Source organism: Phyllobates terribilis, unplaced genomic scaffold (assembly GCF_046119375.1).
Source record: "Phyllobates terribilis strain yellow unplaced genomic scaffold, ASM4611937v1 Scaffold_673__1_contigs__length_839561, whole genome shotgun sequence".
NCBI classification, from domain to species: Eukaryota; Metazoa; Chordata; class Amphibia; order Anura; family Dendrobatidae; genus Phyllobates; species Phyllobates terribilis.
The window spans coordinates 64,468-85,059 of NW_027363433.1; the positions used below are offsets into that span (position 1 = coordinate 64,468).

Consider the following 20,592-nt stretch of genomic DNA (forward strand, 5'->3'; position numbering starts at 1 on the left):
GAGGGAGGGCAGCAATGACCCTTCACGGTTGACAAAGTGAGTGTCAAATTATTATGTTACAAGGTTGATTGCAATCAGGAAACCAGACGAAGACAGAGCTCTGTATGGTAGGATTTGGAGAATCTCTAATCCCATTTATTTTACTTAGCATTATATATTGTTTTGAGTATATCAATAGCCAATCACCTACAGCCATACTACAGGCTTAAACCAATGTTAGTACGATTATTACGGAAACACACATATGTTCATATTATCGTTAGTTCGGCACATGATGGAAAGTTACAAGGTTATACATCCCGGCTCAGACTAGTTAGATAACAGGAGCAGTGTATTTCATAGAATGTTCTTGAGAGAAAAGGTTCTTGTGAGAAAATTGCATGTGAAGCAGGAGAAAAGAATGAATGAATGTATGCTATGCAAGGTGTAATAATAACATGATTTTAGAAGCAAGCACAAAATGAAGTAACTATAGCATGAATATCGATATGTCCTTTACATTTCCCCCCTAAAAATTATGTTATTATCAACAATAGAGGGTCATGTTTTGAGCCTGAGGGACATTGGTCTTCACTCAATTAGTGCCCTTGTTACCAATTGAGGCCGTCGCGGCATGTCCGTCACCCCCTTGTCCGTTGATATAATCATAAAGCTCTGATCTTCAGACGTGAGGTTGATCGAGGCAAGCGGGTGACGGTCATCATTCCCTTGCCTTCCAGGTCCTCAATGCTGGTTACATCTGGGAGGTCCGTGTATAGTAGCACTGGATGTTGGTTTACAGCGTTCTCCTTGCTCTCTGATGACTGGCAAGATGCAAGCAGCAATATGCAACACTCCTTGTAATATTCCAGCAATCCATCCACCAATCCCTTTAATCCAATTAGCAGGATTTAAAAAGGAGAACGTATCAGACCACCAACTGTCTTTGGTCAATTTGTTATGTTTGTCATATACTTCCCTGAGTTTCCTAATGTCTTCCATTTTAGTCTTTAACCGTATGGTAGAGTCGGGGTCAATATAGTGACAACAGACTGGGCCTATAACCTGACACATCCCTCCTTGAGCTGCTGTCAAATAGTCCAGCACTAAAGTATGTTGATTAGCTACTATAGTAAGTTGATTCTGCACCGCAACAGTAGTATTAATTACTTCCAACACACTCCAAATCTGGTCATCTAAGTAGTCAGTGACTTCCACTGATTTGTCCCACATTTGTGTTACAATAGGGTAGAGGAAGACAGTACTGGCTATCTTATTGGGTATACTCATTTGTACTAAATGAGGTCTTCCTGATGGGCGTGGGGTGTTGTTCTTGGCATGTTTATAGATGGTATGAAGAGGGATGGTTCTCATATCTACTTTACTGTGGGGAATAAGATAAGTGGCTGGTGTTAGTCGGGCCAACGTACAAGTCCCCCCTACTCCGACTGGTATCCATTTATACGCATTATTCCCACATATCCAATATGTGGCTGATGGCAGATCCCATAAAGCTGAGTGCTGTAATACTAATTTATGTACCAAATCGATAAAAACGGTGTTATTTGATAACATATACCATGAAGGCATTTGTCACAGGGGGCTACAATATCCAATATCCGGATTGCCACATGTTGGATCACTAGGCTTATATTCAGAAGATTCATTGCAAGGGATGTTACCAGATATTTTATAACATGTCTCATTGGTACCTTTTATAAACAGATTTGCATGTACCCATGAGTGATTATGAATGTATCTTTCCAACAATGATGGTTTAAAAGCATCTGCCGTACTAGGAGTAGCATTAAAACTGATTTGTAGACCTTCAGTTGGTATGAAGCCTAAATTAGTCAAGGAGGACTTGTTTCTGGGCACCGATTTGTTTCCTTTAAGGGCAAGAAATTGTAGGTATTTACTGGTGGCAGTAAGATTTCCTTGCCACCAGGGAAGATCCACCCACCCAACTACTGTTATACCTACAGTTGTGTTCCATAATCTACTAAACTTAGTAGCGTTATTAGCAAGGGCGTCGCTACAATTGGGCCAGTTTAGTATTTCTTCCAGAGTAACTGGGACCGCCAGAAAAGGCATACTAGCAGCTGAAACTGGTGAGTAAGTACATATCCAACAGTCACTGAGCGGGTTGTTCTCTAATTGACTCAATTCTTGTACCAAAATTTGGTGGTGAGTAATGAACTTGTTATTAAAAGGGTCAGTACTCTGTTGTAGGCTATTCCAGGTATTGCCTAGTCCAACCATACAAATTATCACAAAACATCTCAAGATGGTTGACGTTTGGTGTGAAGCATGGATCCATGTTGACTTCTCTTCAAGTTTTACTGCTGTTGGGGTTGTCAGGAGCACTTGGTATGGTCCGTCATACAATGGTTCTAGTCCGTGTTTCCGAACATGCTTCTTCACATACACATAATATCCAGGCTTGAGGGTATGACAACCTTCTGCATCAGCTGGATCTGGAATAGAAGATGATACTAACGCATGGGTGTTAGTTAAGACTTTGGCAAGCTGAATCACATATTGCACAACATGATCTGTTTCTTCTGATAATTGTTGTGGGGTAAATCTAGCTATAGCTGGTTGTGACCCAAATAGTATCTCATAGGGTGACAGTTTATGTTTCCCTATGGGGGTGGTGCGTATGTGATATAGTGCAATGGGAAGGAGCTCAGGCCACTGGGCCGTAGTCTCCTGCATCATTTTGGTCAATTGCCTTTTCAGTGTGCCATTCAATCTCTCCACCTTGCCGCTTGACTGTGGTTGGTAAGGAGTATGCAGCGCCACTGTTGATCCGATCATGGTAAGTATTTCTTGATATACGCATGAGGAAAAGGCTGGTCCCTGATCACTTTCGATAACTTCTGGGACTCCATACCGGCAAACAACTTCAGAGACCACCTTCTTGGCGGTAGTCTTGGCAGTCATGTTTGGAACGGCGAATGCTTCTGGCCAGCTGGAAAACATATCCACTAAGCAGTATTCATATCGTCCTGCTTTAGGGAGAGTGATATGATCAACTTGCAATCGTTGGAACGGATACTCTGGTTTAGCAAGGTGTTTTGTCGGTACATTCTGTAATCTGCCTGGGTTGCAGGTTTGGCATATTGTGCAACCTTTGTTTTGTGCGCTCAACACGGTGGAAATTCCTGGGGCCCAATAGAGTTTCTGTACCAGTAGCAAAGCTTGATTCTTCCCTCGATGCACCGGTCCATGGGCCCAGGCTGCAACGGCCTGATATAGGAGTCGAGGCAAACAATACAGTTGTCCCTTTTTCCATAGCCCATCTATCAATTTAGCACCCGCCTCCTTCCATGACTGGCGTTCTTCTTTAGAGACTTTTTGCTATGTGCAGTGTAGCTTTGTGATTGGAGGGACCGGTTGATGATTTTCTGCAGGTTGATCCTGGGTTGGCACGGAATTTAGCTGTTTGGTCTGCTGCCGCGTAACAGCCATGGACATGGATATTGGAAGAAGAGCTGCTTGCTTAGCATGGAGATCAGCAAGTGCATTACCTCTTACTTCAGGGGCATCTGGTCGGGTATGAGCTTTTACCTTTACAACAGCCAACTGTCTTGGTAGTTGTACCGCTTCCATCAATTGTCTGACGCTTTCAGCATTTTTCACAGGAGAACCTGCAGTCGTGACAAAGCCTCTCCTTGCCCAGATCTCCCCAAAGTCATGTGCAATCCCGAAGGGTATCTCGAGTCTGTAAATACATTCACACGTTTTCTTTCAGCCTGTTGACAAGCAGCAATCTGAGCTTTGAGCTCTGCTTCATGTGCTGACGTTACTGGGAGGTAAGGCTTTTGCCTCTACCAATGTATCTTCAGTTGTGACAGCATATCCAGTATGAAACCTGCCAGAAGTGTCAGCATATCTGGATCCATCCGTATATAAGTAAGTTCTGGGTCATCCAAGGGTACTTCCCCCAATAAAACAAGTGGAGTTGACTCCGCAGTAATTTGTTCCAGACAATCATGTGGTGGAACCTCTTTCCCCTCTCCTTTAGGTGCTGGTAGCAGGGTGGCCGGGTTGATGGTGGTGCACCGGTGTAATTTCACATTTTCTGGCAAAATCAACGTACACTGCAGCCGCAGGTGTCTGTGTGGACAGATGTTTAGGTTGCTGTAAAGCCAAAACAGCCGCAATATCGTGTGGAGCATAAATGTGAGTCTCATGTCCAAGGATGATGTCTGCCGTTTTTTCAAGTAACTGCTGTGTGGCGTGAACCGCTTGTAGACAGCTGGGGGAGGCCCTGGCTACCGGGTCCAGACGCGCTGAGTAATAACCGACCGGGCGCTGCTTTGTACAGTGTCTCTGCGTGAGTACCCCGGCTGCATGCCCTCCTGTCTCGGAGACATACAAATGGAAAGGTTGAGCATAATCCGGGTTTCCAAGGGCAGGGGCTGTCATTATCCTTGATTTTAGTTGCTCAAAGGCTTGTTGCAGCAGTTCTTGGTGGTCCTTGTTGTTTACACCAGCCAGAGTGTCTTCTTTTAATAGGGGTTGCATCAGACGTGAGGCGCCTGGGATCCATTGTCTGCAATATGTACATAGTCTGAGGAACCGTTGCAGCTCTATGGGATCTTTTGGGAATGGTAGTAGGTAGATGGCCATCTTTCTTTCTTCTGTGAGATGTCTGGCACCCTGACTAAGGCAGTGGCCTAAGAAAACCACTTGACCGAGTCAAAACTGAAGTTTCGAGGCTGAGACTCGACAATTCAGTTTTGCTAGATGCTTGAGGAGGCTAACACTGGTCCTGATGGACACTTGCTCCATGGGGGGGCACACAAAAGAAGATCATCAACGTATTGTAATAGTACTACCTCAGAGTTGTCCAGCTGCCACAGCAGCAGACAGCTAGACATGTTCTTTGCAAACTGATTAGGGCTATTCTGCGCTCCCTGCAGCATCACCTTCCAAGTCAATTGCTTGCCCTGATATGTAAATGCAAACAGAAACTGACAGTCTTTATGTAGTGGAATGCTGAAAAAGGCGTTTGCTAAATCAATTACTGTAAACCAGGCTGCAGTAGATGGTGTTTGTGAGAGAAGTGTATGTGGGTTAGGCACCACAGGAGTTTCCAAGACTGTCGCTGCATTTACTGCCCTCAAATCCTGCACCAATCGATAAGCGGGCAGCTGCCCCAGTTGGGATTTTTTCCTTACGGGGAACAACGGCGTATTGCACGGGGAGATGCAGGGGATTAGTGCCCCTTTCTCTAACAAGGTGTGAATTTGCTGGTGTAGACTTTGTTCTTGTGCATGTGTGAGCGGGTACTGGTGAACCTTGGGAAAGGGCGCTCCGGGCTTGAGGTACACCTGTATTGGTTCTACCGGCAATCTCCCAATGTCGTCTGGGCCTTGTGACCACAGATGAGAAGGGATTTCCTCTGTGTATGGAGCTAACCTGGGATTTTTTGGGAGATTTTTTAATCGTATCTGATATGTTAATCATAACCGTGGGTAGCGCCTGTAAGGTGCAGACCTCCTCTATGTGTGCATCAGAGTTTGGATCCTTTAAAGTAAGGATCATATGACCATTGTCCTGGTATTGAATTCGGGATCGGAATTTAGACAAGAGGTCTGCTCCTAAAAGATTTACCCGGCAGGTCGGGGATATGACAAATTGTGCCATTACTTCCGGAAATGGGCCATTCGGAATAGGTTTAGTGAGAGTGTGTTTGTTAGGTCTGCCATCTACACCGATCAATATTAGATTGTCGTTAGAAAATTGGACTGGGAGACCTTGGGGCAGTTCAGTGGATTTTAAAATGGAGTTGGCCGCCCCAGGGTCTACCATGAACTTCACCGGATTCCCTCCTACTGGGAGAACTACAGATGAACAGAGCCCAGGGGTGGTTACGGCCATCACGATGGCAGACTCTGGTTGGCCTCCATTTCAGAATGGATGGTCTTTGGGGGACATTTTCTCGTGAGTCTCGTGGGCCGGGCGTCCTATTTCTAGATCGGGGGGCTTGGGCGGTGCATGGCTAGCAGGGGTGTGACAGTCCCTTTGGAAATGTCCCGTCCGGCCACACCTCCAACATTGAAGACGGGAATTCACTACTGGCCTTTTCCCGGGATACATTACTCACTGATCAGGTACCGCCATGGGGTAATAGTGGAGCTGTAAGGGAGGATACTGTGTTGCTGGTGCTGCAACTGCCACTGCAGCGGGTTTGGATTTAGGCTTAACCGCAGAAGCGGTCCGGGTGACACTTTTCTGGAAGCTTTTTGCTACCTTTAGGGCATCTCCTGGGGTGGCTGACTCAACATCTGGTCATACAGCCAATATCGCGTCCTTGATTTCAGTCCGTAACCCCTGGATAAGGGCGGATACTAACAGCTGGCAATGAGTTTTAGTATGTAAGGAGAACCTGCATAAGGCGCCCATAAAACTTCTCAGCCGACTCTCCCATCTGTGAGGGTAGTGGATTGATCAGCCAACTTATCCTGAGCCCATATTTTAAGGGCTTGACAGAAGTCAACCCCACTCTCATACGTATTGGCGTCTAATGCTCTATTATATGGGACAGCAGCCTCTACCATAGGATAATATCCTTCACCGGCTTTTACACGGAGCAGGTGTAAAAGATCTTGCCTTGTTGTTGAATATATCTCTCTATTTGCGGCCATGCCCCTGTAAAAAGCCATGGAGGAATGTTCGGGATACGAGAGACGGTTACACAGAGTATCCGTCTGTACTGGGGTAAACGGGGTATATTTGGGTGGGCTGGTATTGTGGTCCGCTTCCTCCATTTCCTCCATCTTTGTGAGAGGAGGTGGAGGGAAATCAGCATGAGTACTGATTGTTGGGAGATCTTGAAGGTAGGGGAACACTGGGGGAGACCAGATATAGGGGTTTGATTAGTTGAGCGGCATAATCAACGAGATCCCTGTCGATGGCCAAGAGTCTTATCTCTCTCAATTTAGTTGGATGCGTGGCGATGTATTGCTTTATAGCCCCGACTATTATTTTGGCCGCGTCTTGTTTTGGATATCCAAAAATACCGGTGGAAATAAATGGCAGGGCTAGGGTTGGGACCGCATGAAGCTGTGATGCGTATGCTATGGTGTTTTGAATTGTTTCTGTAAGCAGGTGTTGTGACCTGGGTACATCCAGGGGATCATATTTTGGTCCCACCTCATGTATAACATACTGACATGATGGCTGTCCCGCTCTTGTAGCCATCACTTCTCCTTCTCTTAACGGACCGTGGTCATGGATGTAATCGTTGGATGCAGTTTGTATTGTAGGTCCCCCAATATGACATATTTCTGCAGCTAGCCCCCCCCCCCACCCCCATGCTGTAGTATTGCATATGCTGCATTTACAATGATCCCAACTTGCTGTTGTGGTATACTCCCCATGCCTATTCTCAGTATAGTGGAAAATTCCGAAGGACCATTCAGTAAAACAGACGCCACCTCCTGGTACTCGTGTCCAGGTGGGGGCAATGGTTTATAATACCCGCCGTCAGCGTTAAGTAATGGGAAGGTTGGTGCTACAACACTGGGTCTGCAGGTTCCACAATTATAACACGTCTCGCGCCATCCCGGATTGGTGACCCAACACACATTACAAAGCCAGCCATCTGGGTTATATGGTGGTGGCTGGCCACCAGTGGGAAGTGCAAGGTATTTAATCTCCTTAGGTATAAATTGCTCAGTTTCTGGATTCAGGGGCTGGGGTACAGCTACATTTGTGGGAGTAGGGGATGCTTCTTTAGGGGCTTCAGATTCAGTTTGTGGACACATAAGTTGGGAAGGGGAATCTACTTCCTCCTCTACCTTTTCCCCATCAGCTTCATTTTGTAGCACAAAACAGCCAGTCTTTGTTACAGTGCTCGATAATTTTCCTTTCTTGACATAAAGATAATTGAAATAACCAGGCTTCATCTCCTCCTCGATTTCAACATATCCATCACCAAAAATCTCATGTGCAACTTTCCTAAACTTTTCAGCATCTTCCAACAATCCACAGTCAACTAGTCTTCCCCTTTTCTGCCGGATTCCTTCGTCCCACAATGTAGGCTGAAGTCTCCCCTCCACGGGAAAGTTTAACAACTTAAACACTTTTGGTGCATTCTTAAATTATCTTTTCCCCTCTCGACCGACCATGATAGTCATCACATCCTCTCCCTCCTGAGGGGGAGACACTTTCTTTCTGCTCCACGGAAACATTGATTAATCACTGCACTGCTGCCTTTCGACTGACAAAGATCCTTGATTTGTGCCCAGTATGAGTCCGGTCAGCCTCAACTGTTCCACTGACTCGCCCCTCCCTTCGGGGAAGTCACGTACGGTACTAGGTGAAAGGAGGAGAGCTCGCGTCTCCAGCCCTCCGGACACTCGATATACTTATATCTGTGTGCGTGTCCTACCCAATCTTTGATCACCTGCCACGACTTATACTAATAATGTTCAGTCTCCTAAGAATCTTTGTCAGAAGTTAAGGAAGATTCATACAATATTCACTTGTCAGTCCGAGGTGGTATTGCTTTAAAAGTTAAATATCAGACCCCTAATGGGATTACACCCCTATAGTCTCACCTTTGACTATATCCAGCCAAGACATCCGGAGATACTGCAAACAACCACGCACCATGTGGAAACCACGCCAAACGGTCAGTATCACTAGTAAAGAACTCGTGCACTTACCGTGGCTTTTGTGGGGGATGATCAGTCCCAATTCGAGTGGGGGAGGCCGAAAGCAAGTCTCTCTTTGTGGACGTCCAGAGGTGGTGGGGTGTCCCTGGTTAGGGATCTGAGTCACGGCACCAAGCTGTTGAGGGAGGGCAGCAATGACCCTTCACAGTTGACCAAGTGAGTGTCAAATTATTATGTTACAAGGTTGATGTAAAGGAGCTGAGCACAGAGGACTGAACCAGAGGAGAACAAAGCTGTATCTGGCAGCTTCCGGCAATATGCTTCCAGCTTTAGTAGGGTGCGGTGCTTTCCAGTTGGCTGAAGCAGGGAGCAGATTACTCCAGCTGGACAGCACGCACACCCATACTGCCAGACTGGATGGTAATACTGGTCCCAGGCAAACTAATCTTAGTAGCTGGACAGAGCTTCTGGTTCTAACGTCTCTTCCATTACCAGCGCCGCCTGCAGAATGAATAAGGCGGCTCCTGGTGAGAGAAGCAGACGTCGCAGGAGCAGATCCCAGAGGAGATGGGACCCACCATGTGACCAAAATGCAGAAAACCAGAGCAATAGAAATCCCCATAAAGTGACACTATTTTGGAAATTATAACCCTCAGTGAAGTAATCTATAGGAGTAGTGACTATTTTGACTTCACAGGCACTTTCCGGAAATTAACACGCAGTGGATGTTGGAGAGTGAAAATTACAAATATATAATTTCATTACCCAACACATAGTGCCCAGATTGTGCTCCAGGAGACACACACCGTAAATTAAGTGGGTCCTTCTCACTATAGTAATGTCAAATACATGGATGCTAAATGTGTTTTGGGCACCCTGCAAGGCTCAGAAGCGAGGGGGAGATTTGACTTTGGGAGCGTGGATATTGCTGGATTGGTTTATGGAAGCCATGTTGCTTTTCAAAAGCCTTTGAGCCACTAATAATGTGGAAACCTCTGGTTTTCCATTGACAGATGATGGACATGAGTGGGGACTTGTTTTTTGTGAGATGAGTAGAAGTTTTTATTGGTATTATTTCACCTACATAACATTGTTTGGTGGCTTTTTATTCCATATTTGTGAGGCAGAATTAACAAACAGTTGAACACTACGATCCACTGGTTCATCCTATGAGGTTTTCTATTAGACTGTGAACTGTTATTATCTTGGTGAATAATGACGGCTAACATAGGGCAAAATTAAAAAAAATCACAGAAAAAGATACAGCCTTACTAACACCAATAATCGTACCAATTCATGGAGGGTGTGGTTGCCTAGTATTAAAGATGCACACAGATGAAGCTTGCATAGGACGCCAGTCACACAGGTAGGTTTGATACACAGTGTCTGGCTTAGGATACTGATGATGTCCATACTGGGTAGGAAGGCTGCCCAGCACTATATAAGTGCACCCCACATGGACAGACACCCCAGTACACCCAACTAACAGTAAAATGCTAATGCATTTGTTATCTGATTTGGTGTTGGTAAGGCTGATTTTTTTCTGTGATATGTTTTCTTGGTAGATAATGATACTTTTACATAAAGTACATTTTTACGTAGAGTTTAAGCAGAAATATTCAACAATATAAATTTTAAGGATATGTTATTCATAAATAATAATTGGTTTTATTCTTGGCAGATGACTGTACCAGGAGATCAGAGGGACAGCTGACATCTTCAATTTTTAAATCAGATGATCTTGAGATCACACAAGATACAATTGAAGTGAATGCCATTAACCCAGATCTACCATCATCCCTTCACAGCAAAGATCTGTCATCTGATCATTTGAAACAGGTCCTGTCTTCTGATTCATTACCGACTACTAAGGAAAATCAAAGTCACAAAATAAGCATTAAAAAAGAAATTGCTCCTAAAACAAAGAAACGATTTTCATGTTCAGAAAGTGGAAAATGTTTTACAGAGAAATTAAGTTTAATCAGACATCAGATAACGCACAAAGCGGAGAAGCCTTTTTCTTGTTCAGAATGTGGAAAATGTTTTAGCCGGAAATCGTGTTTGGTTAAGCACAAGAGAACTCACACAGGAGAGAAGCCTTTTTCCTGTTCAGAATGTGAGAAAAGTTTTAACCAGAAATCAAGTTTGGTTAATCACCAGAGAACTCACACAGGGGAGAAGCCTTTTTGCTGTTCAGAATGTGGGAAATGTTTTATCCAGAAATCAGATTTGGTTAATCACCAGAGAACTCACACAGCGGAGAAGCCTTTTTCTTGTTCAGAATGTGGAAAATGTTTTAGCCGGAAATCGTGTTTGGTTAAGCACAAGAGAACTCACACAGGGGAGAAGCCTTTTTCCTGTTCAGAATGTGAGAAATGTTTTAACCAGAAATCAGATTTGGTTAATCACCAGAGAACTCACACAGGGGAGAAGCCTTTTTGCTGTTCAGAATGTGGGAAATGTTTTAACCAGAAATCAGATTTGGTTAATCACCAGAGAACTCACACAGCGGAGAAGCCTTTTTCCTGTTCAGAATGTAAAAAGTGTTTTAGCCGGAAATCAGTTTTGGTTAAGCACAAGAGAACTCACACAGGGAAGCAGCCTTTTTCCTGTTCAGAATGTGGAAAATGTTTTAGCCTGAAATCGTGTTTGGTTAAGCACAAGAGAACTCACACAGGTGAGAAGCCTTTTTCATGTTCAGAATGTGGAAAATGTTGTAGCTGGAAATCAGATTTGGTTAAACATCAGAGAATTGACACAGGGGAGAAGCCTTTTTCCTGTTCAGAATGTGGAAAATGTTTTAGCCGGAAAACAGAATTTGTTGACCACCAGAGAACTCACACAGGGGAGAAGCCTTTTTTCTGTTCAGAATGTGGAAATTATTTTAGCTGGAAATCAGGTTTTGTTACACACAAAAGAATTCACACAGGGGAGAAGCCTTTTTCCTGTACAGAATGTGGGAAATGTTTTAACCAGAAATCAAATTTGGTTAATCACCAGAGAAATCACACAGGGGAGAAGCCTTTTTGCTGTTCAGAATGTGGGAAATGTTTTAAAGATAAATCAGATTTGGTTAAGCACCAGAGAACTCACACAGGGGAGAAGCCTTTTTCCTGTTCAGAATGTGGAAAATGTTTTAGCCAGAAATCAGGTTTTGTTACGCACAAGAGAATTCACACAGGGGAGAAGCCTTTTTTCCTGTTCAGAATGTGGGAAATGTTTTAGCCGGAAATCAGGTTTGGTTAAGCACAACAGAACTCACTCAGGGGAAAAGCCTTTTTGCTGTTCAGAATGAGGGAAATGTTTTAGCCGGAAATCAGATTTGGTTAAGCACCAGAGAACTCACACAGACGAGAAGCCATTTTCATGTTCTTAATGTGGGAAATGTTTTACATGGAAATCAACTCTTAACAAACTTCAGAGAAGTCACACAGGGGAGAAGCCTTTTTCATTTTTAACCAAAAATTGTATCGTCATAAAGGGGTTGTCCACTACTTGGACAACTCCTTCTCATTCCTCATGTTTAGCCTTGTTAAAATAAAAACACTCATACGCACTTCCTGTTCTGGCGCCGTTCCATTTGTGTCACAACTTGTGTTTCCGTAAGGTTGTTACATCGCACAATCCTGCTGCCAATCAAAGCCACCTTCAGACGTATTGTATTTCAACAGGACGGTCAAGGCCTGTACATAGCACCAAGAGAACGCACACACTGAAAGCACTCTCTTCAGACCACCGTCTTCCTGGGGCAATTATAAGCAATTTACAGCCTCAAACATGACTTTCGATATGGGAAAGAAAGAAGAGATCAGAGGTTAATCTGAGGTACTCCACCTCCGTCAGCATGTCTGGTATGCAGCGTTTCTTATGGAAGGTCTTATCTTCCTGCTCCGGAGCTATTACGGCCTCACCTCAGCGTGGAAAAAGAAGCAGTCTTAACCCTCATGATGCCAGACAGCTCCAGCCAGTAAGTCCTGCACCAACTTCTCTCTTAATGTAGGCCTCACAAGAAAACAGCTCCACAAATCTCCCTGTATTCTCACCAAAGCCCACATACTGAGCAGTGCTTGCTTCACAGGGACATTTACCCCCCAGCCACAGGTTATTCTGATATGGGGAACAACATAACTTATTTGTATATCAGATTGCGTCTATCCCTACTGTAAAGCAGCGCTATTCATCATGCTGAGGGGCACTCGCTTCACCGGGTCAACTAAAGCACACATGCAACGTCTTTCCGGTATTTCACAATCCAGCAGTTTATTATTTATCATAACTGCTTATAACCGAGTCCATCTCCGTGGCTCGTCGACATATTACACATATAATGTCCAATAGCCTTTCCAGTGACAGATATGTCCACTTGGCTCCAGATACAGCCTTCAGCAAGATAACAATATAAATGTCCACATCAAGCAGTGTTTTACCTTTGCTGGGTCGTAGCTGCTTCTCTCAGCTGGCTTCTGCCACCGCTGTGGCTTCACGGCTTCCCAGATGAGGCCTCTCTTCCTAGGCCTCACCAGGCCAACGGTGTCCCACACACAGGGAACAGGCCTCACGCCTTTCTTTACCTGTTTCAAAACTACCATGGTTTATATATCTTCCAGTTCACACAGGACCTGTGCTGATGTCAGTCATGTGATCAGAGCTTCTGTGTGCACAGGACCTGTGCTGATATCACAGTCATGTGATCAGTCACCTGAGGGGGAGGTACATGTTCAGCCAAAACACACCCTGGACCATTACAGTAATGCCGCAAGCCGCTACATTACACTACTAAAGAAGATATGGAGCAATATCCTAGATGTGGTCAAAAGGACACCCACCTGATGCATATGACTTGGAAATGTGTAAATATTGGCGACTACTGGAAGGGGGTGATCGCTCTTGTACTATCTGTATTTGGGATACAACTTCAGTTGGAACCTAAAATCTGTATCCTAGGACTCCTGGGAGAGGGCGTAGATCCAGACTCCCATATGGCAATAGCTAGCTCAAGAATATTATTCCAAGCCAGAAAGTTGTTGGCACTACATTGGATAGACAATTCTCCCCCAACGATAACAGAACTAAGATCCAGGATAAATAACACTCTATGCTTGGAAAGGGGATCTTGTATTAAAGGAACACTCTCAAGAAATCCATACACATATGGGAGCAATGGTTAATTACCTCAGGTATTGCTTCAGAAATACTATAATCTGACCATTTGTACATATCCCTGCAGTAAACCAGGAATTTATATCCTTATACCTAAGGTGTCAGCAAATAATAATTGTCTCAGTCCACACAATTGCCCATTCTTAGATATATTCTTTTTCTTTTGACGTCCCAATAGGGAAAAAAAGCCGTCAGGAAGTATTCAGATATTTATGTACAAATGTAAAATTACTATTCCAAAACCTTGTACTATAGAGCGATATTGAGATTTATATCATTGTAAACCGGTTCTTGTATTGTTTACTGGTTTTTCTTTCTTTTTATTTTTTTTTCACAAAGTTTGTATAAGAAAAACAAAATGTTGGTTTTTCTTTTTTGAAATAAAAATGATCTGATTGAAAAAAAAGAAAGGAGCGAAGGTCAAACGTATACAAAATATCAAGATCATATGTGAAGGTTCTCGTATGAATTCACAGATAAATGTGGTCACTCATTGACAAGGAAGTTACATCCACGGATGCAAAGGACATACGGCTCCGGCAAAAATTAAGAGACCACTGAACAGTTTTCTATTGGAAAGCATGGAAAGACTGGTGGAAAGCATGGCAAGACGAATGAAAGGTGTGATTAAAAATCATGGTTAGTCCACCAAATATTGATTTCACATTTAAAACATGAGTAATTTGAGGTCTGAAAGCATTGTTTCTTTTTTAGTATTTTGACACTTTATCATTTGCTGCAAATAAATGCAACATTTTTCGCTTTGAATTTTGGAGACATGTTGTCAGTAGTTTATAGACTAAAACAACAATGTACATTTTACTCTATAATATACCTATAAAGAGAAAATCAGAGAAAATGAAAATTTTGCAGTGGTCTCTTAATTTTTGCCAGAGCTGTATGTATCCAAAACAAAAGGAGCCCCACTGTTATAAATTCATAACCCCACTGACATAGCCGACGCATTTCATTGCTGTTATAGCTCACTACATAATATTCATGGAAAATACCACGACATGCCACCTAATTTTCTTGAAACAAAAATTGATAAGTATATTAACCACTTCGCACCAGAGCCTGTTTTTGCCTTCGTGACCGGGCCAATTTTTTCAATTCTGACCACTGTCACTTTATGAGGTAATTACTCTGGAACGCTTCAATGGATTCCCCTGATTCTGAGATTGTTTTTTCGTGACATATTGTACTTCATGATAGTGGTAAAATTTCTTTGATATCACTTGCGTTTATTTGTGAAAAAATCAGAAATTTGGCGAAAATTTTGCAATTTTCAAACTTTGGATTTTCATGCCCTTAAATCAGAGAGATATGTCACACAAAATAGTTAATAAATAACATTTCCCACATGTCTACTTTACTTTACATCAGCACAATTTTGGAACCAAAATTTTTTTTTGTTAGGGAGCTATAAGGGTTAAAAGTTGACCAGCGATTTCTCATTTTTCCAACAAAATTTACAAAAACATTTTTTTAGGGACCGCATCATATTTGAAGTCACTTTGAGGGGTCTTTATGACAGAAAATACCCAAAAGTGACACCATTCTAAAAACTGCACCCCTTAAGGTGCTCAAAACCATATTCAATAACTTTATTAACCTTTCGGGTGCTTCACAGGAATTTTTGGAATGTGGAGGAAAAAAATTAACATTTAACTTTTTTCACAAAAATGTTACTTTAGACCCAATTTTTTTTATTTTCACAGGGGTAACAGGAAAAAATGGACCCCACATTTTTTTGTGCAATTTCTCTTGAGCGTGCTAATACCCCATATGTGAGGGAAAACCACTGTTTGGGCGCACTGCAGGGTTCGGAAGGGAAGGAGCGCCATTTGACTTTTTGAATGTAAAATTTGTTTGAATAATTAGCAGACGCCATGTTGCATTTGGGGAGCCCCTGATGTTCCTAAACAGTGGAAACCCCCCACAAGTGACACCATTTTGGAAACTAGAGCCCTTAGGGAACTTATCTAGATGTGTGGTGAGCACCTTAAACCCCAAGGTGCTTCACAGAAGTTTATAATATTGAGCTGTAAAAATAAAATTTTCACATTTTTCCCACAAAAACGTTTTTCATCCCTTAATTTTGCATTATCATAAGGGTAATAGGATAAATTACACCATGACGTTTGTTGTGCAATTTCTCCTGAACACGCTGATACCCCATATGTGGAGGCAAACCACTGTTTGGGCGCATGGCAGGGTTCGGAAAGGAAGGAGCGCCATTTGACTTTTTGAATGTAAAATTTGTTTGAATAATTAGCGGACGCCATGTTGCATTTGGGGGGCCCCTAATGTGCCTAAACAGTGGAAACCCCCCACAAGTGACACCATTTTGGAAACTAGACCCCTTAGGGAACTTATCTAGATGTATGATGAGCACCTTGCACCCCCAGGTGCTTCACAGAAGTTTATAATATTGAGCCATAAAAATAAAATTTTCACGTTTTTCCCACAAAAAATGTTTTTCATTCCCTAATTTTGTATTATCATAAGGGTAACAGGATAAATTGCACCATGAAATTTGTTGTGCAATTTCTCCTGAGTACGCCGATACCCCATATGTGGGGGAAAACCACTGCTTTGGTGTACGGCAGGGTTCGGAAGAGAAAGGAGCGCTATGTTGGCTGGGATAGGTTGCAGACACCATGTCACATGCCGAAACAGCAGAAACCCCCACAAGTGACCCCATTTTGTAAACTACACCTCTCAAGGAATTCATCTAGGGAAGCAGTGAGTATTTTTTAATTTTTAAATTTATACCATTGGGCAGTGAAAAAAGCATAATTATATTTTTACCACAAAAAAAATGTTTTACCCTCAGATTTTACATTTTCACACAGGGCAATGGGTAAAAATGGTGCCGAAATGTGTCACACAATTTCTTCTAAAAGTGTCAATACCCCATATGTGGCTGTATTGTACCGCTTAGCCATACGGCGAGATCTGGGTGGGACGGAGTGCTATTTGACAATTGGAGAACAAATTATTGTAGAATAGGCATTTGGATTTGGGAGCACAAAAGTTTCTGAATTTCTTTTGGGGGGCAAGGGCCATTTCGCTTTTCCAGAGCCTTTCTGCTACCAGTAACTTGGAAGTCCCTTATATTTTTAACAGATGACGGACCTGAGTGGGGACTAGCTTTTTTTGAGGACTGAGTTGAAGCTTTTATTGGGAACATTTTACGTAACATTTATCCGGCGCTCTAGGCTGAGCACTTACATCGGGGTTTCCATCTAAATTTCCAAGTGATGTAATTCAGATGAAACCCCTGCGGGATCCATTCACTGTAATGAGGCAGCAGAGTTACTCTGGACTCCGTCTGGCCTCTGTTTAGCGGTGTCCTTTTTTTCAGAAGTGCACAAAACTGGCCAACCGCACTTTTATGCACGCCTAAAACAAATGACACCGTGGGATCACAGGCCAGACGACATTCACAGTGGCCTATATCTGCCTCATTACAGGGAATCTTCCGTCATGGGTTCCGTCTGAATCACGTATTTCAGAGATTTACATGGAAACTCTGGTGTAAGTGCTCAGCGCAGAGCGCAGGATAAATGTGAGCAGAGCCTTACTGCGATCTTTGGGAGACATAATAAACAAATCAGTAGCAGGTGAAGAATTGGTTTTATTTATTTTTTTTACGCCGTTCCTCGTGTGATATAACTGATTAGATTACTTTATTCTTCGGGTCGGTGCGATTACAGAGATACCAGATTTATATCGGGTTTTTATGACTGACAGCTGTCACACACTAAGAGACGCTTTTTTTTTGCAAAATCTAGTTTTTGCATCGCCATATTTTGAGAGCTATAATTTTTCCATGTTTCGGCCGACAGAGTCATGTGACGGCTTGTTTTTTGCGGGACGAGTTGACCTTTTTATTGGTACCATTTTTGGGTACGTGACATTTTTTGATCGCTTTCTATTCCGTTTTTTGGGAGGTAAAATTAACAAAAACCAACAATTCAGGAATTGTTTTTTGAGGTTTTTTTTTATGCCGTTCTGCGTGTGGTGAAAGTGATCAGGCAGCATTATTCTTCGGGTCAGTACGTTTACAGCGATACTACACTTACTGTATATTTTTTTTATGTTTTGGCGCTTTTACACAATAAAACAATTTTATAGAAAAAATATTTTTTTTTGCATTGCTTTATTCTGAGCTCTATAACTTTTTTATTTTTCGGCTGATGGAGCTGTATGGCAGCTTTTTTTTTGCGGAACAAGATGACGTTTTCAGCGGTACCATTTTTATTTCCATTTTGCTTTTTGATCGCATTTTTTTCCACTTTTTGTTTGGCGATATGAGGAAAAAGCATAGTTTTTTGCTCCGTTTATTTATTTTTATTATGGTGTGCACAGAAGGAGTTAATTAGTGTGACAGTTTTATAGCTCGGGTTGTTTCGGACGCGGCGATACCAAATATGTGTACTTTTTTTATTTTTGCATAAATATACGGATTTTTCGGTTTAATATTTTATTTATTTATTTTAATTTACATTTTTACTTAGTCCCTGTATGGGACATTAATTTTTATTTTTCTGATCGTTGATCTCATGTAATGTAATAGACATGTATTACATTACATGAGATCTTCACACAGTTAGTGTGTCCTGCCAGGCTTCAGCTGCAGGCTGACCCTGGCAGGACACCATATATGGCAGAGCTGGTCATGTGACCTCCAGCTGCCATAGCAACCCAAGGTCCTGGAAGGTATCAGGGGTTTTCGGTGAGGTAAGTATACCACCCCCCACTACCTACTCTCAATTGTTAGCAGCGATCAGGTTGGCTTCGTTAAGGGTAGAGAAGTGCGTGATAATACAAATAAAACGTTGTTAGTTTCACGTGCAAAAAAAAAACGGGATCCCAATGTGCCTTGTTTCTGTGGACGCTGAAAAAGTGTTTGACAGAATACACTGGATTTCCTTGAAGAGCACATTGGGTTAGGCTCTTTCTTGTTATCTAAAATTCTATCCTTCTACACTGACCCTAAAGCTATAGGGTAAACGCCTTCTATATGACACATTTTCTATTAAAAATGAGACAAAGCAAGAGTGTCCCTTATCACCTCTCCTATACACATTGGTGATGGAACATTTCTTGGTAGTATTACAAAAAAATCCAGATATTAGTGGAGTTACTATAGACTCACATCACTATAAACTAGCTCTATACGCAGATGACTTGTTGCTCTATTTTCAAACCCATTATTTCATTTCCTTCTATACTAAAGGAATTCGAAGAATTTGGCCAAGTAAGCGATTTTAAAGTCAACTGCTCTAAATCAGAAGCAATAACATAAGACAACAGCTAATTTTTAACTTTCCCTCTAAGTGGCAAAAAGACACAGCTAAGTACCTCGGTACACAAATTCCAGGGAACATGGATGATCTGTATAGTTTAAATTATATCACTGTCCTTGAACAAACTCTTCAAAATTTAATGAATTATAAATTCAAACTCTTGTCCTGGTTTGGTTGTATTTATGTGATAAAATGGACATTTTGCCAAAACTTCTTTATATATTCCAGACCGTTCCTTTCTGCGTTCCTCAGACCTTTTACTCCCATCTCGACAATGCTCTTAGGTAGTATGGGGAACGTCAAGGTCTAGGATATGTTTTAAAATATTGTGATGTTCCAAAAATAAAGTGGGGTACTAGTATGCCTGATCTAAAAAAATACCATCAATCTTTGATTCTTATGAGAGCAGTGGACTTGTTCACGTCTGTGGAACATAAGCAATGGGTGAAACTGGAAGGGGACGTCTATCCGTTGATACTCACATCTCTACCTTGGATTGACTAAATACATGTACAAACTAAACAATTACCAATACCCATTCAACACTTTTTGAAAACATGGGATCAAGTCTTAATCTCATCATCTATATCACGTAGGCTGGGTCCATTAACGCCCTTGTTTGGCAACCCAGATTTTCCCTCTGCTTCAGGTACGAACTCATTTCTAATCTGGGATTGATCTGATGGGGTTAGATTGAAACACGTTCTCATGGGGTCAGGCTCTTTTCCTTCCTTTATAGAACTTCGTGGCTCCTTTCTAATTAGGAGTCTATCCTGCCAGGCTTATTTCCAGCTCAGGTCATTTATAAATTCTCACATGTTACTAGTATAAAAGATGAACTCACTCCGTTTGAACCCTTAATCACGCAAGTAGGTCCTTGTACTAAACTTCTATCTTGCATACACAAAGCAACACAAATGGACACCAGCAATGACCCTCTACCCTTTACTGGGGTTGGGAGAAGGAATTGGGTAGTCAAATTTCAGAGAAGGATAGGCAAAAAACATACATAATGCCGGAAATGTCACTGACTGCGGAGACGTCTCCATGTAGCGTCTTCACTCCGGATATCACTGTACAGGAGCCGCACAGTTCACACTGTGCATCCACTGAGGCCCCTGATCATGTGACCCCTGACTCCTCCCCTTCTGTGACCTCATCACAGCTCCTGTGCGCACAGAGCAGCCATATATGTGGTGGCGGCTCTGCAGGTGGAGGTATGTGGAGATCCCCCCCATTACTGGGCACAGGGGGCATTAACCCCTTCAGCACAGAGACTCTTTTGGGGTCTCTGTGTGGTGTGAACAGTGAGGTAACAGCTGTGGGCAGAATGCGGCTTAGCTGGTTCCCGTCCACATTAGATCAATTCAGACGACTGCAGGATGAAGGACAGAAGCCCAGAGAAGTCCTCACACAACGCCATTATTCATCTCCTAGCTCCAGCACAGTAATGTAGATAGTAGTGATAACCGTCCACATATTCTCTTTATACCCTCCGGTAC

General features: G+C 42.7%; 1 protein-coding gene and 1 pseudogene across 1 annotated transcript in view; one reads left to right on the plus strand and one right to left on the minus strand.

Moving 5' to 3' along the window:
• LOC141235458 (uncharacterized) overlaps positions 1-20,592 on the plus strand; it is a 39,157-nt gene that overhangs the window by 10,012 nt on the left and 8,553 nt on the right. The window contains exon 6 of the mRNA XM_073668139.1: positions 10,294-11,812. Within this exon, the coding sequence (XP_073524240.1) occupies positions 10,294-11,812 (1,519 nt within the window). The remainder of the gene's footprint in view (positions 1-10,293; positions 11,813-20,592) is intronic.
• Positions 668-20,229, minus strand: LOC141235457 (uncharacterized; annotated as a pseudogene).